This window comes from Equus quagga, chromosome 14, assembly GCF_021613505.1.
Source record: "Equus quagga isolate Etosha38 chromosome 14, UCLA_HA_Equagga_1.0, whole genome shotgun sequence".
NCBI classification, from domain to species: domain Eukaryota; kingdom Metazoa; phylum Chordata; class Mammalia; order Perissodactyla; family Equidae; genus Equus; species Equus quagga.
The window spans coordinates 12,834,236-12,861,475 of NC_060280.1; the positions used below are offsets into that span (position 1 = coordinate 12,834,236).

At 35.6% G+C, this 27,240-nt stretch overlaps 1 protein-coding gene across 3 annotated transcripts in view; it reads left to right on the top strand.

Moving 5' to 3' along the window:
* PIK3C2A (phosphatidylinositol-4-phosphate 3-kinase catalytic subunit type 2 alpha) overlaps positions 1-27,240 on the top strand; it is a 91,419-nt gene that overhangs the window by 31,539 nt on the left and 32,640 nt on the right. For all 3 annotated transcript variants that reach the window (XM_046685057.1, XM_046685056.1, XM_046685059.1), the window contains exons 3-13: positions 5,538-5,641; positions 10,153-10,310; positions 12,268-12,388; positions 13,127-13,238; positions 14,441-14,520; positions 14,653-14,716; positions 20,943-21,086; positions 22,604-22,652; positions 22,733-22,943; positions 24,712-24,834; positions 26,454-26,621. In XM_046685057.1, the coding sequence (XP_046541013.1) occupies positions 5,538-5,641; positions 10,153-10,310; positions 12,268-12,388; positions 13,127-13,238; positions 14,441-14,520; positions 14,653-14,716; positions 20,943-21,086; positions 22,604-22,652; positions 22,733-22,943; positions 24,712-24,834; positions 26,454-26,621 (1,334 nt within the window). The remainder of the gene's footprint in view (positions 1-5,537; positions 5,642-10,152; positions 10,311-12,267; positions 12,389-13,126; positions 13,239-14,440; positions 14,521-14,652; positions 14,717-20,942; positions 21,087-22,603; positions 22,653-22,732; positions 22,944-24,711; positions 24,835-26,453; positions 26,622-27,240) is intronic.

Genomic DNA, 27,240 nt, shown 5'->3' on the forward strand with positions numbered 1-27,240 from the left:
GGTACATAGTTGTGTATTCTTCGTTGTGGGTTCTTCTAGTTGTGGCATGTGGGACGCTGCCTCAGCGTGGTCTGATGAGCAGTGCCATGTCCGCGCCCAGGATTCGAACTAACGAAACACTGGGCCGCCTGCAGCGGAGCGCGTGAACTTAACCACTCGGCCACGGGGCCAGCCCCTACACATATTTTTTTTTAAGAGAGGTGTCCTAGCTTGATGCCCAATGAGTGCAGCCCCTTATGTATCCCTCAGCCTCCTAAAGAGACTTTCTCCTATTGATGGAGCTTGGACTCAAAATCCCTTTGGCTGAGATATTGCTCTCAATGATCCTAATTGATATGGATAGCAGTTACCAGTTAGCAGAGAGAAATCTCCCTGTAGAAAATTGCAAAAATTGGATGATCCCCAAATCTATGCCTTCAGCTCTAGAATAGAAATTCTGGAATAGAGTATTTCTAGATGATGACCAAACATTTACATGGATTTCCAAACCGAAAGCATTTACTAGAGAACTCAGTAACTTCTTTTTTTTTTGTTCCATGTATTGGATAATGGCATCAGCAATTTTTTATTATCATTTGTCTCTTTGATTCATTGAAAACTCTTTGAAGATACATTATAAGGGTTACAAATATTAACCTCATCCTTAAAGAACTTGGGTTAGAATAGGGGGCTGAGATATGTATGCATATAGCTACAGTAAAAAATAGGAAGCCTTGAGTGTCACACAAAAGTTTGTCCAGGAGCTGTGGAGCAAAGAAATGATTTGATGCTTAGGTTGTTTGAGTGGAGTTTGAGGGAGGGATTGGGGGCAAGAGTTAAGGGAATAGGTGTAAAATTTAAAAGAATTTTTTTTTTTGTTCCAGACAGAGTGAAGAAAAACGAAAAATGCTAATGTTAATGTATGAGATGAAATCATTGGCAGCCCAGCTGTTTTTTCACTTGTGGACAGAACATTTGAGTTAACTTTCCAGATTCTATTATTACCTTAATATATGACTAGAGAATTAGTTATTATAATCCATTTCTTTCACTGTCAACTGGAACTTATAAGCTGCTTGATAGGAAGGACCTAATTTATGAAAGACACTATAAAAAATACAACTCTTTTTGTTAAAGATCTAGAAATGCCACTAAGGAGGTTCAAAATCTATTAAGTAAAACATGAAAAACAGTTAAAGAAGGAAAGATGATTATTGGGTCAAGCAAAAATACAGATTTTCTATAGGATTATTCCTGCAAAGGTCCCAGTGTTGTTTTTCTCCATGTGTTTTAAAGGTTTTTTTAGGAGATGTTTGAGAGGTAGAATGGCATAATGATTAAGCATGTGATTCTGAAGCTACGCTGCCTGAATTGAAATCCTAGCTCTGATTATATTAGCTGTGTAACCTTGTGTGAGTTAATTAACTTCTTTGTGCCTTATTTTTTAATGTGTAGAATGGCGATAATAATATAGTACCCACCTACTAGAGTTTTGTGAGAAATAAATAATATATACATACAGACCTATAAATTTCCTATAGCAACGCTGACATGTAATAAATGCTCAGTAATTGCTAGATATTTTTTTTATTGTGGTAAAATACACATAACAAAATTTACCGTCCTAGGGGCTGGCCCCATGGCTGAGTAGTTAAGTGCGTGCACCCCTCTTTGCTGGCCTAGGGTTTCACTGGTTCAGATACTGGGCTCAGACATGGCACCGCTCATCAGGTCATGTAGAGATGGCATCCCGTATAGCACAACCAGAGGCACTCACAGCTAGAATATACCACTAGGTACCAGGGGGCTTTGGGGAGGGCAAAAAAAAAGATTGACAACAGATGTTAGCACAGGTGCCAATCTTAAAAAAAACAAAAAAACCCCACCATACTAAACATTTTTTAAGTGTACAGTTCAGTGGTATTAAATACATTCACATTGTTGTATAACAATTACCACCATCCATTTCCATAACTCTTTTCGTCTTGTAAAGCTGAAACTCTGAACCCATTAAACAGTAACTCCCCATTCTCCTCTCTCTTCCCCTCAGCCCCTGGCAACCACCATTATACATTCTGTCTTTATGATTTTGAATACTCTTAAGTACCTCATATAAATGGAATCATATGGCATTTGTGCTTTTGGGACTGGCTTATTTCACTTGGCATAATGTCTTGAAGGTTCATGCATGTTGTAGCATATTACAGAATTTCCTTCCTTTTTTAAGGCTGAGTAATATTCCACAGTATTTATATACCTCATTTTGCTTGCTTATCCATTCACCTGTTGATGGACAGTTGGGTTGCTTCCACAAGTTAGGTATTGTGAGTAATGCTGTTATGAACATGGGTGTACAAATATCTCTTTGAGACCTGCTTTCAGTTCTTTTGGGTATATCCCCAGAAGCAAAATTGCTGAATATGGTAATTCTATTTTTAATTGTTTGAGGAACCACTATACTGTTTCCCACTGTGGCTGTACCATTTTACATTACTACCAACAGTGCACAAAGGTTCCAGTGTCTCCACCTCCTTGCCAACATTTGTTGTTGTTTTTTAATAGTAACCATCCTAATGGGTGTGAAGTGGTACTCACTGTAGTTTAGATCTTATTTTTAATAATACTAACAATTAGAAAAAGCTTATTTTATAGAATCAAATGTTGAAAATTGTTGCCATTCTGTTTAGGAGATTATTGAAGGAGCTATATAGTGCCTTATATTCTTTCAGTGTTTTATGATTGCCATGGGAAATTCATTGGTCATATGGAAGTGAATTTTAACTTGTTTTTAGTGGGAGCAAAGCATTCAACAAATTGAACCAGTGGTTGAGTGCTTTCTGAACTGGAAGTAAGATTCTACAGAAATATAAAATTCAATAAAATTTGGTTCTTCAAGGAGCTTTCACATTAGGACAAATATAAAACGGTGTAAGATACGGTGTTTGGTTCAGACTGAGTACTTAGAAGTGCTAGAAGGCGAGAATTGCTTCAGACTGAATAATGATAACAGGCCTTGTAGATGAAGTGGTATTCCATTGGGCCTTAAAAAATTAATAGGTCTTTGACTTATGACGGCAGGTTAAGATGAAGGCATTGAAGACAAACTGAAAGGTTTAGAGGCAAGATAGCTCAATTTGTATTTTATAGGAACAGGATATGATTCAACCTAACTGGAATGTTTGGGAAGTTCTGGGAAATATGATTGGATTAGACTGTAACAGACTTGGAGTATCAGGCCAGAGCATTTGTTAGAAATATTGTTACTAAACACAAACATAGGAGGGCCCGTAACTGGAATGCCAGGCTTGTGGCAAGGAAAGAGGCAGCTAGACAAGGAGAGAGGAGTTAAAACTCACATCTACCTCCTTGAAGGGAAAAAGGTAGGGATTTTTATCTGGGGTTTTAGGTGGGGGAGGGGGAGCATGTGGCCTTGGGAACTGAAGTTCTAAGAATCCTCTGCACAGGTGCAGCTGTTTTTCATATTTCTTCATAGGTCACATGTGCAGATTGGGGGGGGTTCTATGTGGTGCATGTGGTGGATGTTTAGTTTGTGACATGTAAAGTTTACAGTTCGTCATTTTAGCTTCTTAGTGCTCCTGAGTGATGCTTGGGGGGCAGGGGCTGTCAGCAAGCTACTCTGTCTTCTCACTGGTCCTCCTGCCCTTGGCCAAAGCAAGCTCAGAAACTTTCGTTACTTTGTTTCCCACATTAACCTTGTTAGGTACAGGCAGGGTTTCACCCTAATCTCATTGTTAGGGTCTTACGCTCTATTTGCTACAATGCTTGTTTCTATAACACAAATTAATTATGTAATTGGTAAATATGAGATTCATATGAGTATAATGGGGAAGTAGCATTACTTCAGACATAATCTTTTCCAGCATATTAACTTTTTAAAGCAATCAAGAACAATCTTTCTCACAATTAAAGAGAAAGCCTTAGTAATATAAGAAAATACTGAGCCAACCTTGGCCTAGTCGTTAAAGTTTGGCGCACTCTGCTTCGGCAGCCTGGGTTCAGTTCCCGGGTGTGGAACCACACCATTCGACTGTGGCTCACATAGAAGAACTAAAAGGACAACTATGTACTCGGGCTTTGGGGAGGGGGAAAAAAAAGAGAGGAAGATTGGCAACAGATGTTAGTTAGCTCAGGGCAAATCTTTCTAAGGAAAAAAAAATATTAAGGAAAACACTGGAAATCCTGCGGAAGTATTCTCTGTTAGTGAAAATTGTGGTTGGATGAGTGTCTTCAAGAACGGTTCCACATTCCAATGTTAAGCTCTCTGCTGAAGGAGTGCAGACAAAGAAGCTGTGAAGACATTTCCATTTGCATTAAGAACTTTGTTGGGTGAAGAAGTCTGCAACCAGGATTATATTTTTCACTTCGTTGAAATTGGTCTTGACTAAAAGCAAATGCTCTCAGGAATCCATATCACAAATGAGGAAGCAGGAACTCTGTTTAAGCCTTCAAAGGATCGAAGACCATATTGTTAGGTGCCACTTCAAGTGGAGGTTTAACTGTGCTAGTACTTTTATAAGGATTTATTTTTGTTTTAGTGAGGGCTTTGATTACAAAGTTACACTGATTTTGAGTAGTCTGCCATAACCCTTTTTCCTATGAGCTCTTTTATTTTTAGTTGCGATTTTTTAGAACTCAGTGCTTGTTGGTTTTTTTCCTCCCAAATGTGCATATCACATTCTAGTAGAAATGGCCCTGCCACATTTTAAAAGAAGCAATTTCAGAAAGGAATTGTTGCTCTTAATTTTCAGTTTAATTTTCTGACAAAATCCTCTTGTGTGCCATGGTCAATGAAATCCATTACAACTCTTGAAATTTATACACTCTTCTCATTCACTTAGTTTTGAATTGAGAATGTGCCAATTTTAATTTTTAAGGGGAATTTACAGTTGAAATTTGTGCCAAATCAAGTATTTTTATGTAGTAAGCCAGAATACCTCTAAATGGACTCTGCTGTTTGGCTATGCTTGGGTGGTGAATTCCTCTCCATAAATAAGACATAAACTTAACTTTGAAGGACTGTCAGGATTTTTGTGTAAGTTTATTAACATAGAAAATGCCTGCTAACTCCTAAAACTAATTTTCTTACATAAAGACCCAACTGCTTTCTTGAAATTTGAGGACTAAGTTCAATATGTAAAGTTCCTGGTTTATTAGAGGAGTCCCAAATGGGCGTGATCTCTTCATTTTCTTAAAACAGGGGGTAGTCCTTTAATTTCATTCAGCTGCTAACTTTCTAAAGCATTCTTTTAAGGAAGATTTTGAATGGAAATGTCTTTAACATTCCATTCTTACTGACCAATACAAGGTACAGCATATTTCTACTTTTGAGCAAGTAAAACCAATGAACTTTAAAATAGGCTTAGTTGGCATTACTTTTACAAAGATGGAAATCCATAATGTAAAACTTTGTTACTGATGCGATTTTTTTACCTCCATGTCTTCGTATATATTTTCGTCAAAATGTGTTTGCACTATGCTGTTATTTAGCATTTTGAGGATCTTTTACTTTTAAAATAAAAATACTTTTTTGATTACAGAAAGACTCAAATGGGACCAGTAGTTTGCCAACAGGAAGTTCTCTTCTACAAGAAATTGAAGTACAGAACGAGGAAGTGGCAGCTTTTTGTCAATCCATTACAACGTAAGGAATTTTTCTTTATAAATTAAAGATTATTTTTTATTAAATATTTGTTTAAAAAATTTAACTTGAAAACCAACTTAGTGCTAATAATTCTAAAATTTTTTAAATTTTAAATATTTTCTCCCAGTGGCTAATATTTCAAGACAGTTAATTGGCACATTAACACAAACTACTGTTGAACCTGTATCCTTACCTATTAGGTTTCTGAGTATTTAGAAGAAAAAACTGAGGTCTGACACTAGACTTCTGATGCTCTATTAACCAGTGAAAATATAGCTTAAACATACTATGTAAGTTTTTATGCTTAGAAAATGCCTATTTTTGTTTTCGGGAGACTTAATTTTGCCATAAACATTGTAGTGTTCGAAATACTGCCCTACTTATGTTAGAGATGATATTAAACAGGCAAGATTAGAGGAGCAGATATATTTTCTGTAGCTTAGAAAAATGCATTTCTAAATTGTTCTTTTAATCTTAAGTGTGTCTAATCTTTATAGATGAGGAAACTAAGAGAGGTTACCTACCAAAGTTTACTCAACTAGTCAGTAACTGAGCCAGGCCTTTGCCTCTGGTTCAGTGTGTTTTCTTTCCGTTATATCACTGTACTAGTTGGGACTTCTGTTACGAATGCTAGAAACCCATTTTAAACTAGCTCAAATCAAGAAAGGTTATGTATTGGTTCTCAAACTTATATAGCAGAGAGAGGGAGGAGGGGGCAGAGCTCAGTGACAGCAAGATCCAGGAATTCACACCCTCATTGATCCTTCCTCCCTTTGTACTCTCCTTTCCCACTCCCTATCCTTTCTTGCTCCCTCTTCTCCCCTGCCCCTTCCTTCCTGCATGTTGGCTTCATTTTCTTCTGCAGATGGGGTTTTGAAAGCAGGGAATGCAGCCACTGATAGCTTAGACTTCGTATTCTGATGATTTTTTGCTAGCAGAGAGGAAAGGGAGTCCTCTCAACCAGCACCAGATAGAAAAATCTCACGGAAGGAAAGAGTGGAACAACAAACATTGTGGCCAAGGGGATGAGATCTATTATCAAAAGAAGGGAAAGAAGATCACCACTGGGGGATTTATTTTGAATCCAGTACTTTCCCCAGTGTAGTCTGCTTTAAGCAAACAGAGTTTGGGGTTCCCAGATCATTTTTGAGTATATACATCATTTTAACGTTAAGGGACTTATTAATACCTAACTAGATGTTCTAGACTATTGGTAATATTTCATTAAAACTCGGTCTTCCTTTATGTTATCTTTTAACTAGCATTTCTTTTCTTCAGAATACCTTAGGGGGAAAAAAGAAGAAAAATATCAGTAGAGCCACTTTTTCTTCCCTGCAAAGGTTGCTCCTAACTGGGTTTCTAAACTCATATTTTTTGGTAGGCATTTAAAATAGAAGAGACATTGAGGTGACTGACTATGCAAAATGCATGTGTTAGGTATTACCTATGCCTTTATGTCATTATACCATTGTGTTTGTGTGGTTAACAATTTGGAAATAATCTTTTACCTTTGTGGTTTGGAAATAATCTATGTGTTCATCTAGTTCCTTTAATTTTCTCCCCAGACAAGCTGTGTATGCTTTCTCTTAGACTGTGTTGAGTGACTATTGTTTTTAAGCTTACAAGTTGAGAAATTAGGTGCTCTGTGATCTACTTTTTCCCCATTTGAATCTTAGAGTTATTTACACAAACTTTGCCACTAAGCTAAAATGATTATTTACACGCACACGCATGCATACACACACACACACACAGACACACACACACACACACACAGAATGGCTTATGTGATATGAAACCCTAGGTGAACTGAAGAGAAAATGAGGTTCTTTTGTAATTTTATTTCCTTTAGTAGAGTATGCTTGCAGCAAATATTTCAGAGCAGTACAAAGTAGAGGTGGTTTTGAAGCCATGTTCTTGGAACTTCTCTTGTTCTCCTGTGACCTTGGAGATTGGGCCAGGAGATGTCCCTTGAGGAAATTAATCATTCTTTCTATTTTTTCCGGTATGCTCATTTCTGCAGTAGATTTTTAAAACAAATATTTATACTCTTAGAGAGCCAATTCTTTACTTTTTGAAATCTCCTGAAATGATCCATTTAATCATTTTAATTCAGCTATGAAGTTAGTGTAAAACTATCAGGATGATGTTTCTTTACAGTTAAAGATGATTGTAGAACAGACTTAGAATTTAGTGTCAGTTCTATGCCTCATTTTTTTGCTTCTGTGAAATTAAGGAGTTGGACTCTTGATTTCAAGGGTCTTTTCAGTATAAAGTTCTGTAATACTTTGATTCAGGACATTTTGTTATTGCTGCATTTTTCTGGTTGTTATTTCTTGTTTTCTTTCCTTTCACATTCATCATAATTGACAAAGCTTTGCTGTATCTACTAGTTACAGGTCCAGAGAAAATTCTTAGAGGAATGTTAGATAGCAGTAGAAGTTTTTGCTGCTTCATTTGTGGTCTCCTACGATAAGATGAAAAACTACACTTGTCATTCTGAATAGCCTTCTATTTCTTTTCTTCATATATGGTTCAGATCTAATATTTATATTCTACAATAATGTCTGGACCCCAAGGAGTCCTTATATGTTTTCAAGGTCTTCACCTCTGTATTTAGTTAAAGAAAAAGAAAGGACTCATTTTAAGAAAAGGAAATGAAATGTTTCTTACCTCCAAATTCATTGAATGCAACTTTTATCACTGGAAGTTTTGTCTAATAAATTCTTATTTTCTGAGCTATCATCAGGAATTTCTGATTTTCCTTTTATCATCCTTAAGGATTTCTGAAAATTGAAGGCTTGCTTGGATGTAGATAAATTTCTCTACCATGTCATGTATTAATTACATGATTTGCTGTGAGCATCTTTCATACTTTAGAAAACAAGAGAATACCAAGTATGTGAGAAACAATAAGAATCTTAGGCTGAGTCCTGTGAAGATCTTGTTGTGTTGCAGAGGGTAAGCTTGGCAGCAATCAGATATCTGAAGATAATGTGGTCACATCTAAAAATACATTTCCAATACCAATTTAAGTTTATTACTTATGTTACCTTTTTTCAATTATGTTTCTTCTTTTTAGTATTGAATCCTTGGTGACACTTAAGATCACAATGCAGAAGCGAAGTTTATTTATTCACGCATTCGTTTATTTGACAAGATGCTTACAGCGCTTACTCTATACTAGACACTGTAAACTTAATTTGCATGATTCTGACAACAACCCTATGAAGTTAGTAGTAGTAGTAGTAGTAGTAGTAGCAGTATCTTCAGTTTAAAGAAGAGGAAACTGAAGCAACAGGGAGATTCAATAACGTGTCTAAGGCCACACAGCTAGTAAGAAGTAAAATCAGCATTGAAAGTCCCGGTAGTTTGGCTCTAGAGCTTGTACACAAACAGTTAGACTTACTGCTTCTCAGACCCTTTCTTTCTGTCAACTCAAACTCTTTTATTCTGTTCCTATGACTTGATTATTTTAGTCTCTGCAGAAGCAAATAGATAGTATTTCTAGCATTCATTCCATTTATAGCTTTATGAGAAGCAGTTGGGAGGACTGGAACTTACCTTCTAACCTCCAGAAAAAAGTCAGTTAAAGGAAGCCCACAAGTTTAAAGAAGAAATCGAATCTATCTTTGTTTTATAACAGAAGTGCTGTCTGGAGATGAGCCATACACCATGCTCATGTATTTAAAGTTAAACTATGTTGCTCCCATGCATACCATGAATTACCTTCACAGGCAATTCTTGTAATTTCCTAAGTTTTAGAAATCACATTGAGGGAACACAGGCCTCATAGCACTATAAAAACCTATTGTGTATGATTTTTATCGTTGTCTAACACCCAAAACAATGTGTAGGAAAAAGGACCTTAGAAAAAAACATTTTAAAAAGACAACAAACTTTTTATATTCCAACAATTACAATTTAGGGCCGTATTGCCTATATTATCAGTGGTTCATTAAAAGTGTACCATTTTGTGTAATTATACTGTGTAGTAAAAGAGTCTGAAGTAGAAAACCTCATTTAATGCTATGTATCCAGTGTTTACTTGCTTACTGTTTTTTTTTCCTTCTTCTCCCCAAAGCCCCCCAGTACACAGTTGTATATTCTAGTTGTAGGTCCTTCCAGTTCTGCTATGTAGGACGCCGCCTCAGCATGGCTTGACAAGTGCTGCTAGGTCCATGCCCAGGATCTGAACCACAAAACCCTGGACCGCCGGAGAAGAGCGTGCCAACTTAACCACTTGGCCATGGGTCCAGCCTCCTTGCTTTCTGTTGATAGTGTTGCCAAAGATATCCTGGCAGTACTTAATCTCTTTTCTTGGATTCCTTTTGTTTAAAAGGCAAATGCTGGTATTTGGAGTTTTGACAGGGGTCCATTCATTGCTGTTCTCATGAGCTACTCTAGAATTGGACAAAGACTCAGAATAGAATGGCTGTAAGCATGGAAAGCCTTGTTCAGGGCCCTCAAATGGAGCTTTTTAAAAAGAATTTCTTCTTTCTTGTGAACAGATTGAAGATCAATTTTCCATATACGAATCACTACACAAATCCAGGCTATTTGTTAAGTCCAGTTACAGTGCAAAGAAACATATGTGGAGAAAATGCTAGCGTGAAGATTTCTATCGAAATTGAAGGATTTCAACTACCGGTTACTTTTACATGCGATGGTAGGTTTGTAGTTCTCCAACCATCTTGTTTTGCTCTGATTAAGGAGAAAAGATTTAAAATGTTAATATTATCATTCTTTTAATAAACTGACTCTGTTATCATTAGGTATCCTTTTTAAAAAGATTATTTTGTGTGTGGTAAAATGCTTAACTTTCATTAGTTATCCTTTTCAAAAAATTGGCATTCATATGGATAGTTTTCTGATTAGGACTAGAGGGAAAACAGTTTACCTTTATAATAACATATTTCTCTGAAGAATGCTGAGTAACTTTGGTTAATGAGTGGCTCTTGGCCAAGGCCCCAAAGCATTAGATAGAAAGGCTACTTATAGTCCAAGTCTTTATTTTCTTTCTTAATTTTATGGCAAGAAGAATGCTTGTTTATAAAGAGCTGTCAGTGAAATTGAAATCCCAGTTGTCTTGCTAAGCTCCTCGAAGGAGAAGATAATTCTCCTTTGGTTCTAACTCTCCTTTCCAAACTTGATGTGGATATCCTTTCTAGAGCTGTAGCCCCAAAGTCTGTAGGAAATTTTTTGTTATAGTTTTAAAAACTACTTTTATTTTCTTTTGTATTTTATTGCTTTTCACAGTGTATATTATTTTAATGAGATTCCAATAGTAGAGTGAGATCCTATATTTTAACAGTACTTTGGCCTAAAAATTATGCCTTTCTTTCTTTTAATGGTTCTGACTAGGAATCTGTCCAATATTTGGATACTTTCTTTGTAGCTTTGTACTTTTCTAGGCCCTTTGAAAAAATATAAATCTGAAACAAAAATGTTAGCCAACTATAACAATCATTTTCTTTTAGTTTCTAAGGTAAGTTATTCTTTTTAAATATACCTTAAATTTTGGTTTGGGGAACTGTTTAAATCTAAGTACACAGTAAGAATTAATGCTAAAATTGAAGAAAATAAAAAAGGCCCCTTGATTAAAATAAATATGAGTAAGCATTGACATTGATAGCAAATGTTTTAATTTGTGTCAAATTTCGAGTTGATTTATCAAGATCTGATTAATTTTTTAAAAAATGTTTCAAATGCCTGTCATTTAGTTTTTTATAAATGTGCACATTTATAATGTACATCTCTGTTAACAAATGTAACCATATTATGGTAGAATTAGTTTGTGGGTTCAAATGACAAATGTTACCATACATTTGACTATTCAGAAATGTAGCCATTGTATTAGATAGAGGTTTTATGGCCCTTTTCTACTAAACTGCTAATTTTCATGAAGTTTGAATGTAATCACTGTGTTCTAAATTGAACATAGGAGCTCTAAGTATAGAAATAGGTTAATTTAAAAGGTTGCTTTATTTTTTAATGTGTTGTAATCTTAGTATCCAGCTATTGCCAAGAATAATGATTGAACAATACTTCCTGCTTGCTAGATTTTTATTCTTCGTTGGAAAATTTATCAGGCAAAGGTCAAACAATTAAAATAGTGATTCTTTTTCCTTATGATTTGGTGTAAATCATTGTTTGCTAGATCCTGCTAAATGTCATCCTTTTTGGAGGAATCTATGATAAGAAGGTGGATTTCTTAGCTTAGATCTGCCCTACTACAGTAACCACTAGCCACATGTGGCTATTGGGCACTTGAAATGTGGCTAATATAGATTGAGATGTGCTATAAGTGTAAAATACACACTGGATTTCAAAAACTTAGTTTGAAAAGAGAATGTAAGATGTCTCATTAGTAATTTTTAAATACTGTTTATATGTTGAAATGATATTTGGATATATTAGGTTAAATGAAACATATTATTAGAATTAGCTCTACCTGTTTCTTTTTACTTTTTTCAATGTGGCTACTAGAGAATTTTAAATTATATCTGTGACTTGCATTGTATTTCTGTTGTATACTGATCTTAGATTATCAGAAATACAACCTGAATAAGTGTGTACCTAGAGTTAAATGAGGAAAATGAAAATGATGACTAACTCTTTTACAGTGAGTTCTACTGTAGAAATCGTTATAATGCAAGCCCTTTGCTGGGTACATGATGATTTGAATCAAGTAGATGTTGGCAGCTATGTTCTGAAAGTTTGTGGTCAAGAGGAAGTGCTGCAGAAGTAAGTTTATATTCATTTAACTACTGAGCAACATTTTTGGAAATTTCATTTTTAAAGGCTTAAATTAGAAAAATTTCAAGTTACATTTGTAATCAAAAACTACATTGGGTCCTACTGAATTGATTCATTGGATCAGTAAAGTTGTATTGAGATATAGTTTATCTAAGACATCATGTCTAGGACAGTGGAGGGATTTCAGAGATAATTAAAATGTGGTATTGCCCTTCAGAAGCTTATAGTCTTAGATGGGAAGAATGTGGGCAATTGGTTGATAAGTGAATTTAATGGATTTTTTCTTTCTGCAAAGCATCAATAGACACATCATTATAAACTGCATTTTCCTTTTGTAGCATGCACTATTACTTTATACACAGTGGTCAACTCTGATTTCCGTTTAGTTGCCTGAAATAATCATTATACGAATCTTTTTCTGAACCAGGTAATTATTGTATCTAGCGTTTAGTCTAGTTATTTTACAGATTTCATTCTCTTGGGCTACTAGAAATGACCTGTCCCTATTTTTCTTATTCCCTCCTTCATCTTCATCTTCTTTCTTCTTTGCTTTGACTCTTCTCATGTAGAATAAGTGCTCACACTTAATTAAGAAACTATCTCTGTATTTTACTGTTCTCTTCAATTTCTGATGCAGATAGAATGTATATTTTACTTTTATATTCACCTCTATAATTTCTAGTTTGAAGAGAATAATATTGATGAATAATTAATATATTTTAACAGTAATCATTGCCTTGGAAGTCATGAACATATTCAAAATTGTCGAAAATGGGACACAGAGATTAAACTACAGCTTTTGACCTTCAGCTCAATGTGCCAAAATCTGGCTCGAACAGTAAGTGTGTACCTTATAACTGACTCACTTTTGGTCATTTGGTTGAATATGAATAATTCTGCTAATTAGCCAATTTGCAATTTCTACATTCTCCAAGATTTCTGGGATGGACTGGGAATGATAAACTCTTTAACCTCAACCGGAGTCTTTTCAGCAGATGGAATATTTTCAATTGTGGAGATTTAGGTAGCATACTACTCAGAGCTGGAGGCATATTTGAAAATCAAAGTGGAGGAATTAAAAGTTTGATTTGTAATAGTTTTACACAAGAATGAAAACATCGTGGTCAATCAAGGAGAAATGAAGAAGAAGGAAAGATTTTGAATACTAAATACAGTTTGGGGGAAAGAAAGATCCACATTCACCTTTGCACCAAACTGAGAAAAATACATTATTTTTCACCAAATGAAAACTAATTCTCTGTTTTAAAAGTACAGTACTTTCTTTTGAGGTTAAAACAAAATAGAATGCAGGAAATTACGCCTTTTTTTATTACTGTGTATAAACACTAGATGAATTTTAATCTCTAAAAATTATCCTTCATTTAATAGAATTTTGGAAGGAAAAATATCATTTTTACTTTCTCTTAACTTTTTCTTCTTAGGTTTTGCTCCTATGTTAGGTAGAATTTATTTGAGTCGGGTAGAAGCTATTTCACAGAATTCAGTACATTTTAGGAGTCAGTGACTTCTCTTTTCAGTTTCTTAAGGAATGATGTTCTTGAGTATATTTGCATATGGTAGAAGAGACCAGTACCTCATTTACTGGAGTAACGTAGGGGTAAACTTGATTATCATTAGAAAAAATGATGCAGAAATTGAGATGATTTCCTCTTCATCTGGTCCCTACCCCACCTTTGTTTGGCTGTCAGCCATCTTTAAAAGTGTTTTTAGCTCTCTATTCTCTGTATATAGAATGGGAGTGATCTTTCCTTTGGTAGCTATTTATATATATCAGAGGCTAGGCTTAAAAGCATGTATGGTTTTTCATTTAAAAAACATTTTTTTCAGAATATTGATTTACTTTTTTTCTGAGTCAATTATAAGTAATATTTAATTGTGACAATATTTTAGCTTCAGTTCTAAAAAATCACTTTAGTTTCAATTATTTGTCATACACTTATCCATATTTAATTTGGCAAGAGAAGACCAAAGAATGGCTTTGATTTTTTGGTAAACATTTGTGTGTATATGTTTGTTTAGGCAGAAGACGATGAAACACCTGTGGATTTAAACAAATATCTGCATCAAATAGAAAAACCTTATAAAGAAGTCATGACAAGGTGTGGCATCTAAATCATTAATTGCAGGTTTTCAAACTTTGCTTTTGGATGTGAATACATTTATTTTGGTGAATAAAACAATCATTTTTGCATACAGTATCCTTCAGCCACAATAACTGTTCTTTATTTCAGACACCCTGTTGAAGAACTTTTAGATTCCTATCACAACCAAGTAGAACTGGCTCTTCAAATTGAAGTAAGTCTTAATTCGTATTTTGGCATGATGCCTTAAAAATTTTTGTCTCTGGTCTCTTAAATACTAATGTTGGCATTGGATTAATTATTTTAGAAGGACTATTTAAACTATATTCTTGATGTTTGATGACTTGTTTTACTATAATAAGAACCAACTTACTAGTAAAAATGTTTAATACGTAACGCTTGAGTCAACATGTTTACTCTCGCTTCAATTCAGCTTTATTACTAAGAGGAACCTTTAGTTCAATTCAGAAAGCCTTTGTTGAATGCTTACTATATGCTAGCTGCTGGAGTTATGAAAGTGAATGACCTAATCCATACCTACCAGGAAGTTAAAACTAGTGATTGGGGATTTAAACACAATTTCAGTATAGTATAGTAAATCTACTATAGAGGTATGCGTTGGAGTTCTTTGGGAGATCAAAGAAGGGAACTTCTCCCAACTTGAGGGTTCAAGGAAGGTGTGATTACAGTAGGAGTGGTGAGAAGGGGTTGAATTCTGTCATATGCTTTGAAGTTAATGCTAGGAGGATTTACCAATAGATTGGTTGTGAAGCATGAGAGAGAGAGAGGAGTTAAGCATAACTCCAAGATTTTCTACCTGAGGAAATCTGGAGTTGCCTTTTAGTGAGATATGGAAAACTCTGAGAGGAGGAGGTTTGTGGGGATGATATGCAACTCAGTTTTGGACATTCTGTTTGAAATGACTGTTATTCATCCAAATAACGATGTTGAGTAGGCAGTTGGATGTGAATCTGGAATTTAATGAGGAGATCAAGGCTGGAGATAATAAACTTGGGAATCATCAGAGTATAAATGGTATTTTGCAGCCATGAGACTGGATGAGATCACTAAGAAAATCATCGCAGGTAGACAAAAAAAGAGTTCCAAGACTGAGTCCTGCGAATATCTCCCATCTTAAAACAAAAGGTCCACATTCTCCTGCAGCAACCACTCCACTTCTCTATTCTCCTTGCAGCAAAACTCCTGAAAGTTAATCTGTTTTTACTGCTTCCGCTTCTTCTCTTTCTGTTCTCTTATGCATCTACTCCATTCAGGCTTTCATTCTCAGCACTTCCCTGAAACTGCACTTATTAAGATCAGCAGGGACTTCCATGATCATGATTCCAGTAATAAGCTCTTAGTCTTTATTTCTCTCAACTTTCCTATAGTGTTTGATACAGTTGATCGTTTCTTCTTGAAACACTCACGTGACCTCTGGGATATCACATTCTTGGTTCTCCTCCTTCTGTTGTCTGCTCTATTCTCACCCTCACTTATGGCTTCCTCCTTGTGATCTCCTTATCTTCCTGACCTTTAAGCATTAGAATGCCCCAGGGCTCAGTTGTAGGACCTCTTCTCCCTATATAGTCACATACTAGGTGATCTCACTTAATCTCATATTTTTAAGTACTCTGCATATGCTGATGACTCTGAAATTTATATCTCTAGCCTTAACCTCTTTTCTCAACTCCAGATTCAAATATCTATTACTTGACATTTTTATATGACTATCTAATTAACTAACACCTCAAATTTAAGATATACAAAACTGAATTTTTTATACTACCTTCATTTCTATTCATCAGTCTTTCCCTTCTTCATAATTGGCAACTCTGTCCTTCCATTTCCTCAGGCCAAAACCTTGGAGTCATATTTGATTTCTCAGGAAAAAGATCTTTCACATCCCATATTCAGTTCTAATTCGTGTCAGCCTCTACCTTGAAAATACATTCAGAATGTGACCATTTTTCATTACTACCAAAGCTACAGTCCTAGTCAATTACAGTAGTCCCAATAGTTCTTTCCTGATCTCCCAGCTTTTACCCCTGTCCTTCTACAGTCTATCTTCCACAGGCAAGCAAAATAATCTTTTAAAAATAAGTCACCAGGGGCTGGTGCCATGGCTGAATGGTTAGGTTCACGCGCTGCACTTCGGCGGCCCAGGGTTTTCGCGGGTTTGAGTCCTGGGCGCTGACATGGCACCGCTCATCAAGCCATGCTGCGGTGGCATCCCACATGCTACAACTGGAGGGACTCACAACTAAAAGTACACAACTATGTACTGGGGGGCTTTGGGAGAAGCAGGAAAAATAAAATCTTTTTTAAAAAAGTCACTAAATGCAATGTGGTATCCTGGATTGTATCCTGGAAGAGGAAAAGGACATTAGTGGAAAAACTGGTAAAATCTGAATAAAGTTTACAGTTTAGTTAGTAATAATGTACCTGTATTAATGTCTTAGTTTTGGCAAGTATAACCTAGTTATATAAGAGGTCACTTAACCCAGTTTCCTTTAATATTATTTGGGAACTCTCTGTGCTATTTTTACAACATTTCTGTACATCTAAAATTATTCCAAAATTAAAAGTTTACTTAAAAAAATGAAAATAAACACAGAAAACAAATGTAAAATAAGAGAAAATCAAAGCCAAAAGATGCTTCTTTGAAAAGATTAATAAAATTTATAAGCCCTTAAAAAATGTTAAATCATGCTAAGTCTTTTGCTCACAATTCTGTTAATTATCTCAGTCAGTAAAATTCAAATCCCTAATTGTAGCTTCATGGCCCTGTATATTCTGACCCACTACCTCTCTGATCTGACTTCCTACCCACTTCTTCCTTTGTTCTGGTCAATCTGCAACTGGGACCCTTGTATTTGTTGTCCCCTCTGCTTTTAATGCCCTAACCAAGATATTTGCATGGTTTATCCTTTTAGTTCATTATCCTTTTAGGTCTGTGCTCAAATGTCTTTTCAGATAGCTCTTCACTGACCATTTATCTAAAATAGTGACTGTTTCATATTTGTTGTTGTTAGTGTGTTCGAGTTGATTCTGATGCCTAGCGACCCTGTGTACAGCAGAGTGGAACCCTGCTCGATCTTTTTGCACCATCCTCTCATCTTCTGGCACTGTATGAAACATATGCTCTGCTGCTATTCATAGGGTTTTCATGGCCAGTTTTTTCAAAATTGGATAGCTGGGTCCTTCTTCCTAGTCTATAATGGTCTGGAAGCTCTGCTGAAAGCTGTCCACCATAGGTGACCCTGCTGGTATCTGAAATACTGGTGGCATAGCTTTTAGCATCACAGTAACATGTAGCCACCACAGTATGACAGCCGACGGACAGGTCATGAGGTTCCTTGACTAGAAAGTGAACTTGGGCTGTGGCAGTGAGAGCACTAAATCTTAACTACTAGACCACCAAGGCTGGCTCTATCATATTTACTCCCCATATTTTTTACAGCTTTATTGAGATATAATTTATATACCATAAGATTTACCTACTGCATGTGTACAGTTCAGTGATCCTTTTAGTAAATGCGTAGAGTTGTATTATTACCACCCCAATCCAGTTTTAGGATATTTTTATCACTCCCAAAAGTTTCCACGTGCTACTCTGCAGTCGTTCCCCATTCCCAGCCGCAAACAACTACTGATCTCGTTCCTGTCTCGATAGATGATAGATGATAGATGATAGATGTCTCGTTCCTGTCTTGCCTTTAATGGAGATTTCAAGTAAATGGACTCATACCCTAGGTAATCTTTTATATCTGATTTCTTTCAAATGCCATACTGTTTTTTAAGCTCTCTCCATGTTATAGTGTATAAGTAGTAGTGTGTATCCATAATTTGTCTTCTATTTTATTGCTGAATACTTCCATTGTATGGATACTACATTTTGTTTATCCTGTCACCAAATAATGGACATTTTATTGTTTATGGTTTTTGGTTATTATGAATAACGCAGCTGTAAACATTCATGTATAAGTTTGTGTGGATGTATGTTTTAATTTCTTTTAGGTAGGTTTTAGGGGAGATAGGGAAGTTGTAGAAGTTTTGGTTCCTCTTGGCCTTAGTTTCCTAGAGATAAGATGTTAATTTATTTTACTAAAATGAACTTACAGTGATAGTAGGGGGTTTTGAGGCAAGGAATAATGGTTTGGCTTCATATTCTAAGGGGATGGGAAAGAGAGCTGACCAAGAGCAAGTAAAAGGAATGTTAAGTGGCATGCAGGTTCCTGCTGAAATTGGGGACTGTTGAATCTGTAGGGTTGTGAGATTTTCTTTAGAAATACTCAGCTGCCTGGTAGAAGAAGCAGAGAAGTCTGTGAACTCAAAGAACAGATTTGGCCAGAATAAGGGTATGAGGGCTAGAAGCAAAGGAGATTGTGGTGAGTATGATATTGTAGTTAAGATTCTGATAGGGTACAATTTTTAGGTTGAACATGCTGTGAATTTTTGTCATGGACATTTATGTAACTGAGAGCCTTATTATAAGATAATAGGGTAGGAAGTCAGATAAATATCCAGAGCAAAAATATGGCATGCAGTGGGAGGGATGACCATATGTCAGTGGCAAGGCAGATTAGTTAGTGAGGGCCAAGTCAGGAGACAGAAACTAGAGTAGTTATTTGAACAGAGAAATTTAAAGAATTATTAATTAGTAAAAGGTGGTTAATTACTGCAAAGGGTAAAAGAGGACTCTAATGCAGGAGTTGGCATATTATGTTTCACATGCCAAATCTGGCCTGTTGCCTCTTTTTGTAAATGATGTTTTATTGGAACACGGCCATGCTACTTGGTTTGTGTATTATCCATGTTTATTTTCATGCCCTAATAGCAGAGTTGAATTGTGTCAGAGACTGTATGGCCCGCAAAGCCTAAAACATTTACTATCTGGCCTTTAAAAAAAAGTTTGCCATCCTGCTCTAAGGGGTCTAGAAGTAACGGGTGCAAAAAAGCAGCTGTCAACTCTGGGTTGAGGAACAATGGATAGTGAAGGAACTTTGAGGATTTAGGATAGAGCCTCTCCCCCCAAACCTAGGCTGAAATTCAGCCTCTTTGAAGAGGGTCTAGGTATTACAGGAACACACAGTTTGCCTATGGCAAAGAAATGTGCCAGAGCTATCAGATTGGGAGAGCATGACCTGAGGATGCAACTGGAGCTTGTCTTTGGGACCACTGGGCTCCCATGCTGTATTACAAAATGGAGGACTGGAACCCTGATGAGAAGTGTCTGCATGCTGCTGTTTCCTCTGAATGTCCCTTCTGTGTCCTTTATTGACAAAACCTAACATTGTGCCAGCTGGCAAAGGAGAAATGTTTATAGCGTCAAGCTCCAGTATCACAAAGTAGAACAAAGAAGGGTGGATTTGGAACTGATAGACAGTAAATTGATAACTGGCACATAAAAAATGATAGAGAATAGTATAGAAGAATAGCATGAGCCTCAAAACTGGAATGGTTTTTGCATGAAGGTGGGGGAGTAAAAGTAAGCAGAAATATAAGTCAAGTAAGCAAAAATGGAAAGTAGAAAACAGCCTTCACGCCCTGAAGACTGCAGAGTAATTGGGTGTTTGAGAAAATGAGGTGGTTTCATGTAGGCATGAAGGTGAAGGGAACATTCGGTTTATGGTAGCCAAGCCTCAAGGGTGGGAAAACTTAAATTTTTAAGGAATGGTATGGTACTGAGTTTCAGCCCACTCCAGCAGTACTTGGCATAGAAGTTTGGCATAAATGTTTGATGAATTAATTCATTATATAAGAATGTTTCTTAATGAGATATGTACTTTGATGATGGGGAAGTGGAGGATTTTTAAATCATTCTCACCCGGTAAGTGATTTTGTAATATATTTGTACATGTATACTTTTGAATCATGGTAAAATCAACTGTGGCTGAAGAGTACAGAGGGATTGTCATCAAGGAAGTTTTTTCATCAGACAAAACTTAAAAAGTGTTGGTTGTATAGATGCAAATGATGCTGGAAAGTTGACTCACTTCTAGTAACTGTTTCCTAGTGTTATTAATATGTGACCAGCCTCTGAAGAATTTGTTTTTTGATACCATATTTTGCAAGAGAGAGAGAAGGGTTGATGTTTTTAATGTGGAAATTATTCCCAAATGAGAATAAAAAAGATAACTCCAATTTATTCAGAGTAGTTTCTTGATTTATTGCTTTGACTTCTGATTCTAATAGGAAATTAATGGCATTTGCATATGAATAATTGTGTCAGGCAAAGTGAAAATTAACCAGGCCTGCTTTTTCCTACTTCACAGTAAACTATCGTTAAGAAGGTATCTTGTTTTTTCTTTTTCATCACAAAAGAGTAAAGGATATCTGTTCTTAGGCACATCTAAAATTTCCAGTTTTCTGACTTCATCTCTGAAATTGATCCTTTAAATTCCACATACTTATGTTTATTTTACTTTTTATTTTTAAAGAACCAGCACCGAGCGGTAGATCAAGTAATTAAAGCTGTAAGAAAAATCTGTAGTGCTTTAGATGGTGTAGAAACTCTTGCCATTACAGAATCAGTAAAGAAGCTAAAGAGAGCAGTTAATCTTCCAAGGAGTAAGAGTGCTAACGTGAGTATTTTTTAGTAATTAGTGTTTTATTACATGCAAATATATACTCAAGTATCTGTCACTTAAAGTGGGAGATTTTTGCTTCTGCTACACAAAATGTTATCATTTTAACTTTGACTTTAACTTTTGAGTTAATTTGGTCACTTACGTGGTAAGGTGGGGAATTCCTGAAAGGAGATGGGCTACCTTGGAAGAGCTTTGTGAGAGTTGACATTGAGTAGGTAGATGCCAAACTGTGAACCTTTTCTCTGTAGAAGAGGAACTCTGGCATAAATGAGTTGGTTGGGAGTTTTAAGAGAGATACCGAGCTTGAAGGGCCTGGATGATGATAGCTACCATTTCTCTTTCTGAATGGAAATGTCCATGATTGCCAATGGGGGAAGTTCTACTTTCGACTATACCTCCTCCCTGTTGAAAAGACCCAGAAGCCTCCGTAATAGTGACTTACACTGCCTCAGAAGCAACCAGATTGGAAGCCTTCTCTTGATATCATACTGTTGGCTTTAGTAGAAGCTCTCCCCATGATATTTCCATGGGGATTTATTTAACTCTGTTCATAAGGATGTTCATAGCTCTCATTGGAAGGATGAGAGAAGGTGGAGCACAAGAATTGATAAATTTAAAAGAAGGTAAAGTTATATTGATGGTATGCCCCTCCGGATATCTAGGAGATAGCTCAATCTATTCATTCTCGCGGAGAGCTTACCCATACAGTATACAGAAATTTGGGTCTCTTTTCTTTCTTTCTTTCTTATTATGTCCTTGCTTTTAGAAATTAGAAAATATATATGAAGTCACCTGGAAGTGATCATCTATCACGGTCCTAATGTTATCTGAGGCTTCTTATCCATTATATTCATTTGCTGGATAAAGGAGCTCAATTTCAAAAATTATAAGAACTTTTTTGAGACACTAACTGGTAATAGAGTTCTAGTTTCTTTAAGGATATTCTTATCATGCTAATATTAGAGCAACTAATGGAAAATAAAATACTATATTAGTATATCACTTTTTGGTTTCCAATCTTAATTACTAAATTGGTTTAATGAGGCAAATTTTGTTGAGTTTCTATATTTTGCAGTAATTTTTTGCACTTTTTTTTTTTTTTGGAGGAAGATTAGCCCTAAGCTAATGTGCCACCCATCCTCCTCTTTTTGCTGAGGAAGACTGGCCCTGAGCTAACTTCCATGCCATCTTCCTCTACTTTATATATGGAACGCCTGCCATAGCGTGGCTCCATAAGCAGTGCATAGGTCCACACCCGGGATCTTAATCAGTGAACCTCAGGCTGCCGAAGAGGAACGTGCCAACTTAACTCCTGTGCCACCAGGCTGGCCCTGCACTTTCTTTTTGCATTCTTTTTTATGGTTTAATTAATTCTGCAGACACTTTTGGGAGATTTCCCCTACAAAGGGTGTCTTTGATATAGCATTTAATTAAATATATTGAAATTAAAGGTAAACATTTTATATTACATCATAGGCAGTTTTCTGACTAATTTGTATGTGTTTATGCAGATGACTTCACTATCTGGAAGAGAAGACACTAGCAAGAGTTCAACTAGGGGTATGTCTTTAAGTTCTTTAAATTTTAGCAATAATTGTTGCATTTTCAGAGAATTATATTAACAATTTCTTTAAATCTAGGCTCACTGAATTCTGAAAATCCTGTTCAAGTAAGCATGGACCAATTAACTGCAGCAATTTATGATCTTCTCAGACTCCATGCAAGTTCTGGTGGGAGTCCTGCAGACTGTACTCAAAGTAACAGGAACATCAAGGAAGCGTGGACCACAACAGAACAGCTCCAGTTTACAATTTTTGCTGCACATGGAATTTCGAGTAACTGGGTATCAAAGTAAGTAACTGTTTAAAAGAAAATACGTATAGCTTTACCTAGAAGCTATTCTAATCTTGTAAAATGTCAGCATCTACTGTTATCTTTGTGTTTAAATGGATGATACAAGAATCACTACATACTTTAGTGGTTTTCATAAAAATTAAAGAGATGTTTGAAGCTGTTCCAGTAAAAAATGTGACTCCCACGGCATACAAAAATGGCAGTTTAAACTTACAAGGACAAATACCAATTTAATAAATTAGTCACTTCATGACTGCTATTTTTTCTGCCTTTCCTTTAGAACCAGGATAATTTGAAACAAAATGTAATGGAACTAGACTTTGGCACATTTTTTTCTTCTTTAGTAGTTTACTGATTGCTAGGCTTTGAAGCCTGCAAGAGCGTATTTCTTCTATTGAATTTTTAATATGGGTTTTTCCTTTTTGATTTTTTGTCAATGCTATAAAGTTTACCAACTTCAACTTATTTGGAAATGATTACTGTAAACTGAAAAGTCTGAATTGAATATTTTTAATGAAATAGTTGGATAATAGCTTAATGTTGTAAAATAAGGTAAAGCCTAGTGAAGAGATACCAAACATAAATTCTTCTTAAATTGAGCTTTAGATTAAATAAATAAATAAATATAAAAAAAATATAATGACTTTAAAGTTGTATATTAATTCATTCAATAAGTATTTCATGAGCACCATCTGTGGGCAGTGTTCTTCATACTAGGGATTCAGCAGTAAACAAGGCAGCAAAAAAGTCTCTGCCCTCCTGGAACTTGCATTTTAATGGATACTACTGCTGTCTGAAGGTATTTCATTCTTTTAAATAGTTACAGGTATAATACCCTCCACATCCTCCATACACACATATACACACACAAACTTAGGGACACTAGTGAGGAGAACAAATACTCAGTAGAAGACAGTACAGAAAAGCACACTGGTAATTAAGATAAGAAGAAAGTTAATAAAATGCTGAAGTAAAGAGGGACAAATGGAATGAGACTGAGAAAAGCAATCAGATAGTTAGCAAGGGGTACTTTGTGAACCAGTGAGATTAGATTTGAAATATACTTAGAATGATTAATAGATTGTATACCTGGACAAAGTGGTTAACATGTAAGCCAAGCGATAAGTTAGAATACTAGTAGAATACAATTTTATTGAACCTAAGACTCCTTCCCTATAAGATTGAATGACTGTATCTAACCAGCTCTGTACTTGCGGCAATTAGGGGCTAAATCATTTTTATCTAATGAGGTAATACAACAGATCTGTCCCCGTGGATGGAAGCCTCCTAGTAGATTGGGAGGACTGGCTCAGTGCAAGTCAAGTCCATACACCATTAATATGCTTGATGGACTCTACTTCTGTGGCTTAACAAAGGAAAATGGCACCTGGGAAGATAATGTTTGTACTCTTTCTTCCTACAATTTACCTAGAAATGGATAATTATTCAGTATCATTCTACTAAAATCTAAAAACAGAGCACAAGATTGAAATCTGTTCTCCAGCAGGTATTGTTACGGCCCCTTAGAGTGGCACCTAGGATATATGTTCCCCTCTTTACTCCCTTTGCTCTACCTATTTTCTGTTTGTGTAGAATTTGCAACAGTTAAATTTCAGGGTTTTTTCCAAAAATTGAAATGAATGGTGACCAGATTATTTCAGAAAGTAGTCACTTTTAGGAAAGAATGCGTAAGGATATGTATTTGTATTAGTTAACTAATCTGTATTATTAAATAAAAATCAAATTAAACTCTTTCTTTCCTCAGTTATGAAAAATACTATTTGATATGTTCCTTGTCTTATAATGGAAAGGACCTTTTTAAACCTATTCAATCAAAGAAGGTTGGCACTTATAAGAATTTCTTCTATCTTATTAAATGGGATGAACTGTAAGTGAAATTTCTGGCTTTTTATTCTTTCAGTATGCCCTGTTCTTTACTTTTTCCCATGTATACATCCTAGCTTAATTTTTATTACATTTTCCATTAAAATTCATTAAATACTGACTGACATCTTGAGATCTCTTCTTGGTGTGATTCTATAGAACAGACTGAAATTCTCATTTAAAAGTCTGAAATAGTCTTTCAGATCTGCATATTGTTAAATGCAGAAATATTCCATTAATTGTTCCTAGACATTGTCAAGTTAAAAATATAAATTTACGTATGATTCTAGAAAGATGATGTTTCATAACAATGTTTAGTTTAGTATTTATTCTGTAACACTGTATATGTGAAGCCTAGTTTCTGGTTAACAGATTTTAAAAATTATCTTAAATCCATGTATAAGGTGATATTTTTCACTGTTTATATTTTTAAAATATTGTTTTTAAACTAAGGAAATGCTTTTATTATTTAGGTAGATAAGCAGTTGCAGAGCTCTTTACTTTTTTTTTTTTTCTTTTTTTTAAAGATTGGCACCTGAGCTAACAGCTAACAACCGTGGCCAATCTTTTTTTTTTTTTCTGCTTTACCTCCCCAAATCCCCCCTGGTACATAGTTGTATATCTTAGCTGCAGGCCCTTCTAGTTGTGGCATATGGGACGCCGCCTCAACGTGGCCTGAGGAGCGGTGCCATGTCTGCGCCCAGGATCCGAACCCTGGGCTGCCGCAGCGGAGCGCGTGAATTTAACCACTCTGCCATGTGGCCGGCCCTGCTTTTTACTTTTTATCCTGCATTTATTAAATGGATTCCTATCTTTTATTTTTTAAGTTATAAAAATAACACATCTGTGAAAGCAATCAAATAATACAAAAATGCATGTAGGGTAAAAAGTGTCACTTTATTTTCAAAACTTACCATCTCCTGGCTCCTCAGAGTTACCACTGTTGACCTTATATGTCCTTTCAGACTTAAAAAAAAAAATAAAGAATTGGTAAACATGTATATCTGTTTGTGTATGTAATGTGCACGCATACATCCCAAATCAGAAATACTCATGGACATTCATCTAGTTTTTCATAAAGGAAATAAAGATGACCACTATTATTTAGCCTAGAAATTGACATTTTGCAAGTCTTTTTTTCTTATTATTTAAAAATTTTTTTTTCATTTATTTCTTTATTTTCGGATGTGCATCATAATGTATTTCAAATTCTGTGTAGATTACATCATGTTCACCACCCAAAAACTAATTATAGTCCATCTTCTCACAAGTGAGCTTAATCACCCCTTTTGCCGTCCCTCCTTCCCCCTTCCCCTATGGTAACCACCAATCCAATCTCCAATGCTGTGTGTTTGTTTGCTGTCGTTTCATTTTACAAGTCTTGAATAAAGGCACTAACAAACTTTTGAAGAAAGAAATGTTACATATTTGAAGTTTTAATGAAATTTATTTTAAGATTTTTACAGTACATGTTAGTCAGCTTGCTACTTAAGTAAAGGTTACTCAGGATTAAAGATTATTTGATAAGTCAAATAAAATACCTAATTGTCAGTCTCATTAAAGGGTTACAGTTCCTATTCAATCTAATTTGTTTTTTCTATTAATACGTTTTTCCCCCCATAGAATCATTTTTCCCATCCAGATATCACAATTGCCATTAGAATGTCTTCTTCACCTTACTCTTTTTGGAATTTTAAATCAGAGCAGTGGAAGTTCTCCTGATTCTAATAAGCAGAGAAAGGGGCCAGAAGCTTTGGGCAAAGTTTCTTTACCTCTTTTTGACTTTAAACGGTAAGTGTTACTGAGTCGTGATGGTGAGTTGCTATGGACACATCTGCAGCATGAGAATTGGCTAGAGGACAGGGTGGGGAACAGTGATGTAGATGAGACAATGAGCTGCCTCAATTTTTCCAGTATGATGACAGGAGGTCATTTCAGAGATGCAGACCAGAGGAAACCAAAGTTATTCTGCTATAGTTTGAACATATCTATATGGATATTCAGAGGATTGTTTGCCACTCACTGTTCCTGGAGTAAAGCAGCAGCCGGTTCACTCTTTAGGTGTCATTCATGCAAAGCACTATATTATTGACATCATACTCATGGTCTTACAAGTTCCCTTGATATTAATAAAACAACTCCATTTTTCCCCTTCTCATCACTTTCCCATCCATCTCCAGTTTCAGAGTCTGCAACCACACATTTCCTTTTCTTTACCTGACTGATCTACTCTTAACTGCTATGGGCCCCTGGCCTTTAATCTCCAAAGGTCCCACATATGTACAAAAACTTATTGATCCTTAGGGGTAAAAGAATTCTTTTTTTTTCAGCTTTGTGTCTACTAATAGCCATTGGGATAGTGTAATCTATCTGGCCTTTCAGCTGACTATTTTAATTATGTTTTAAGTAA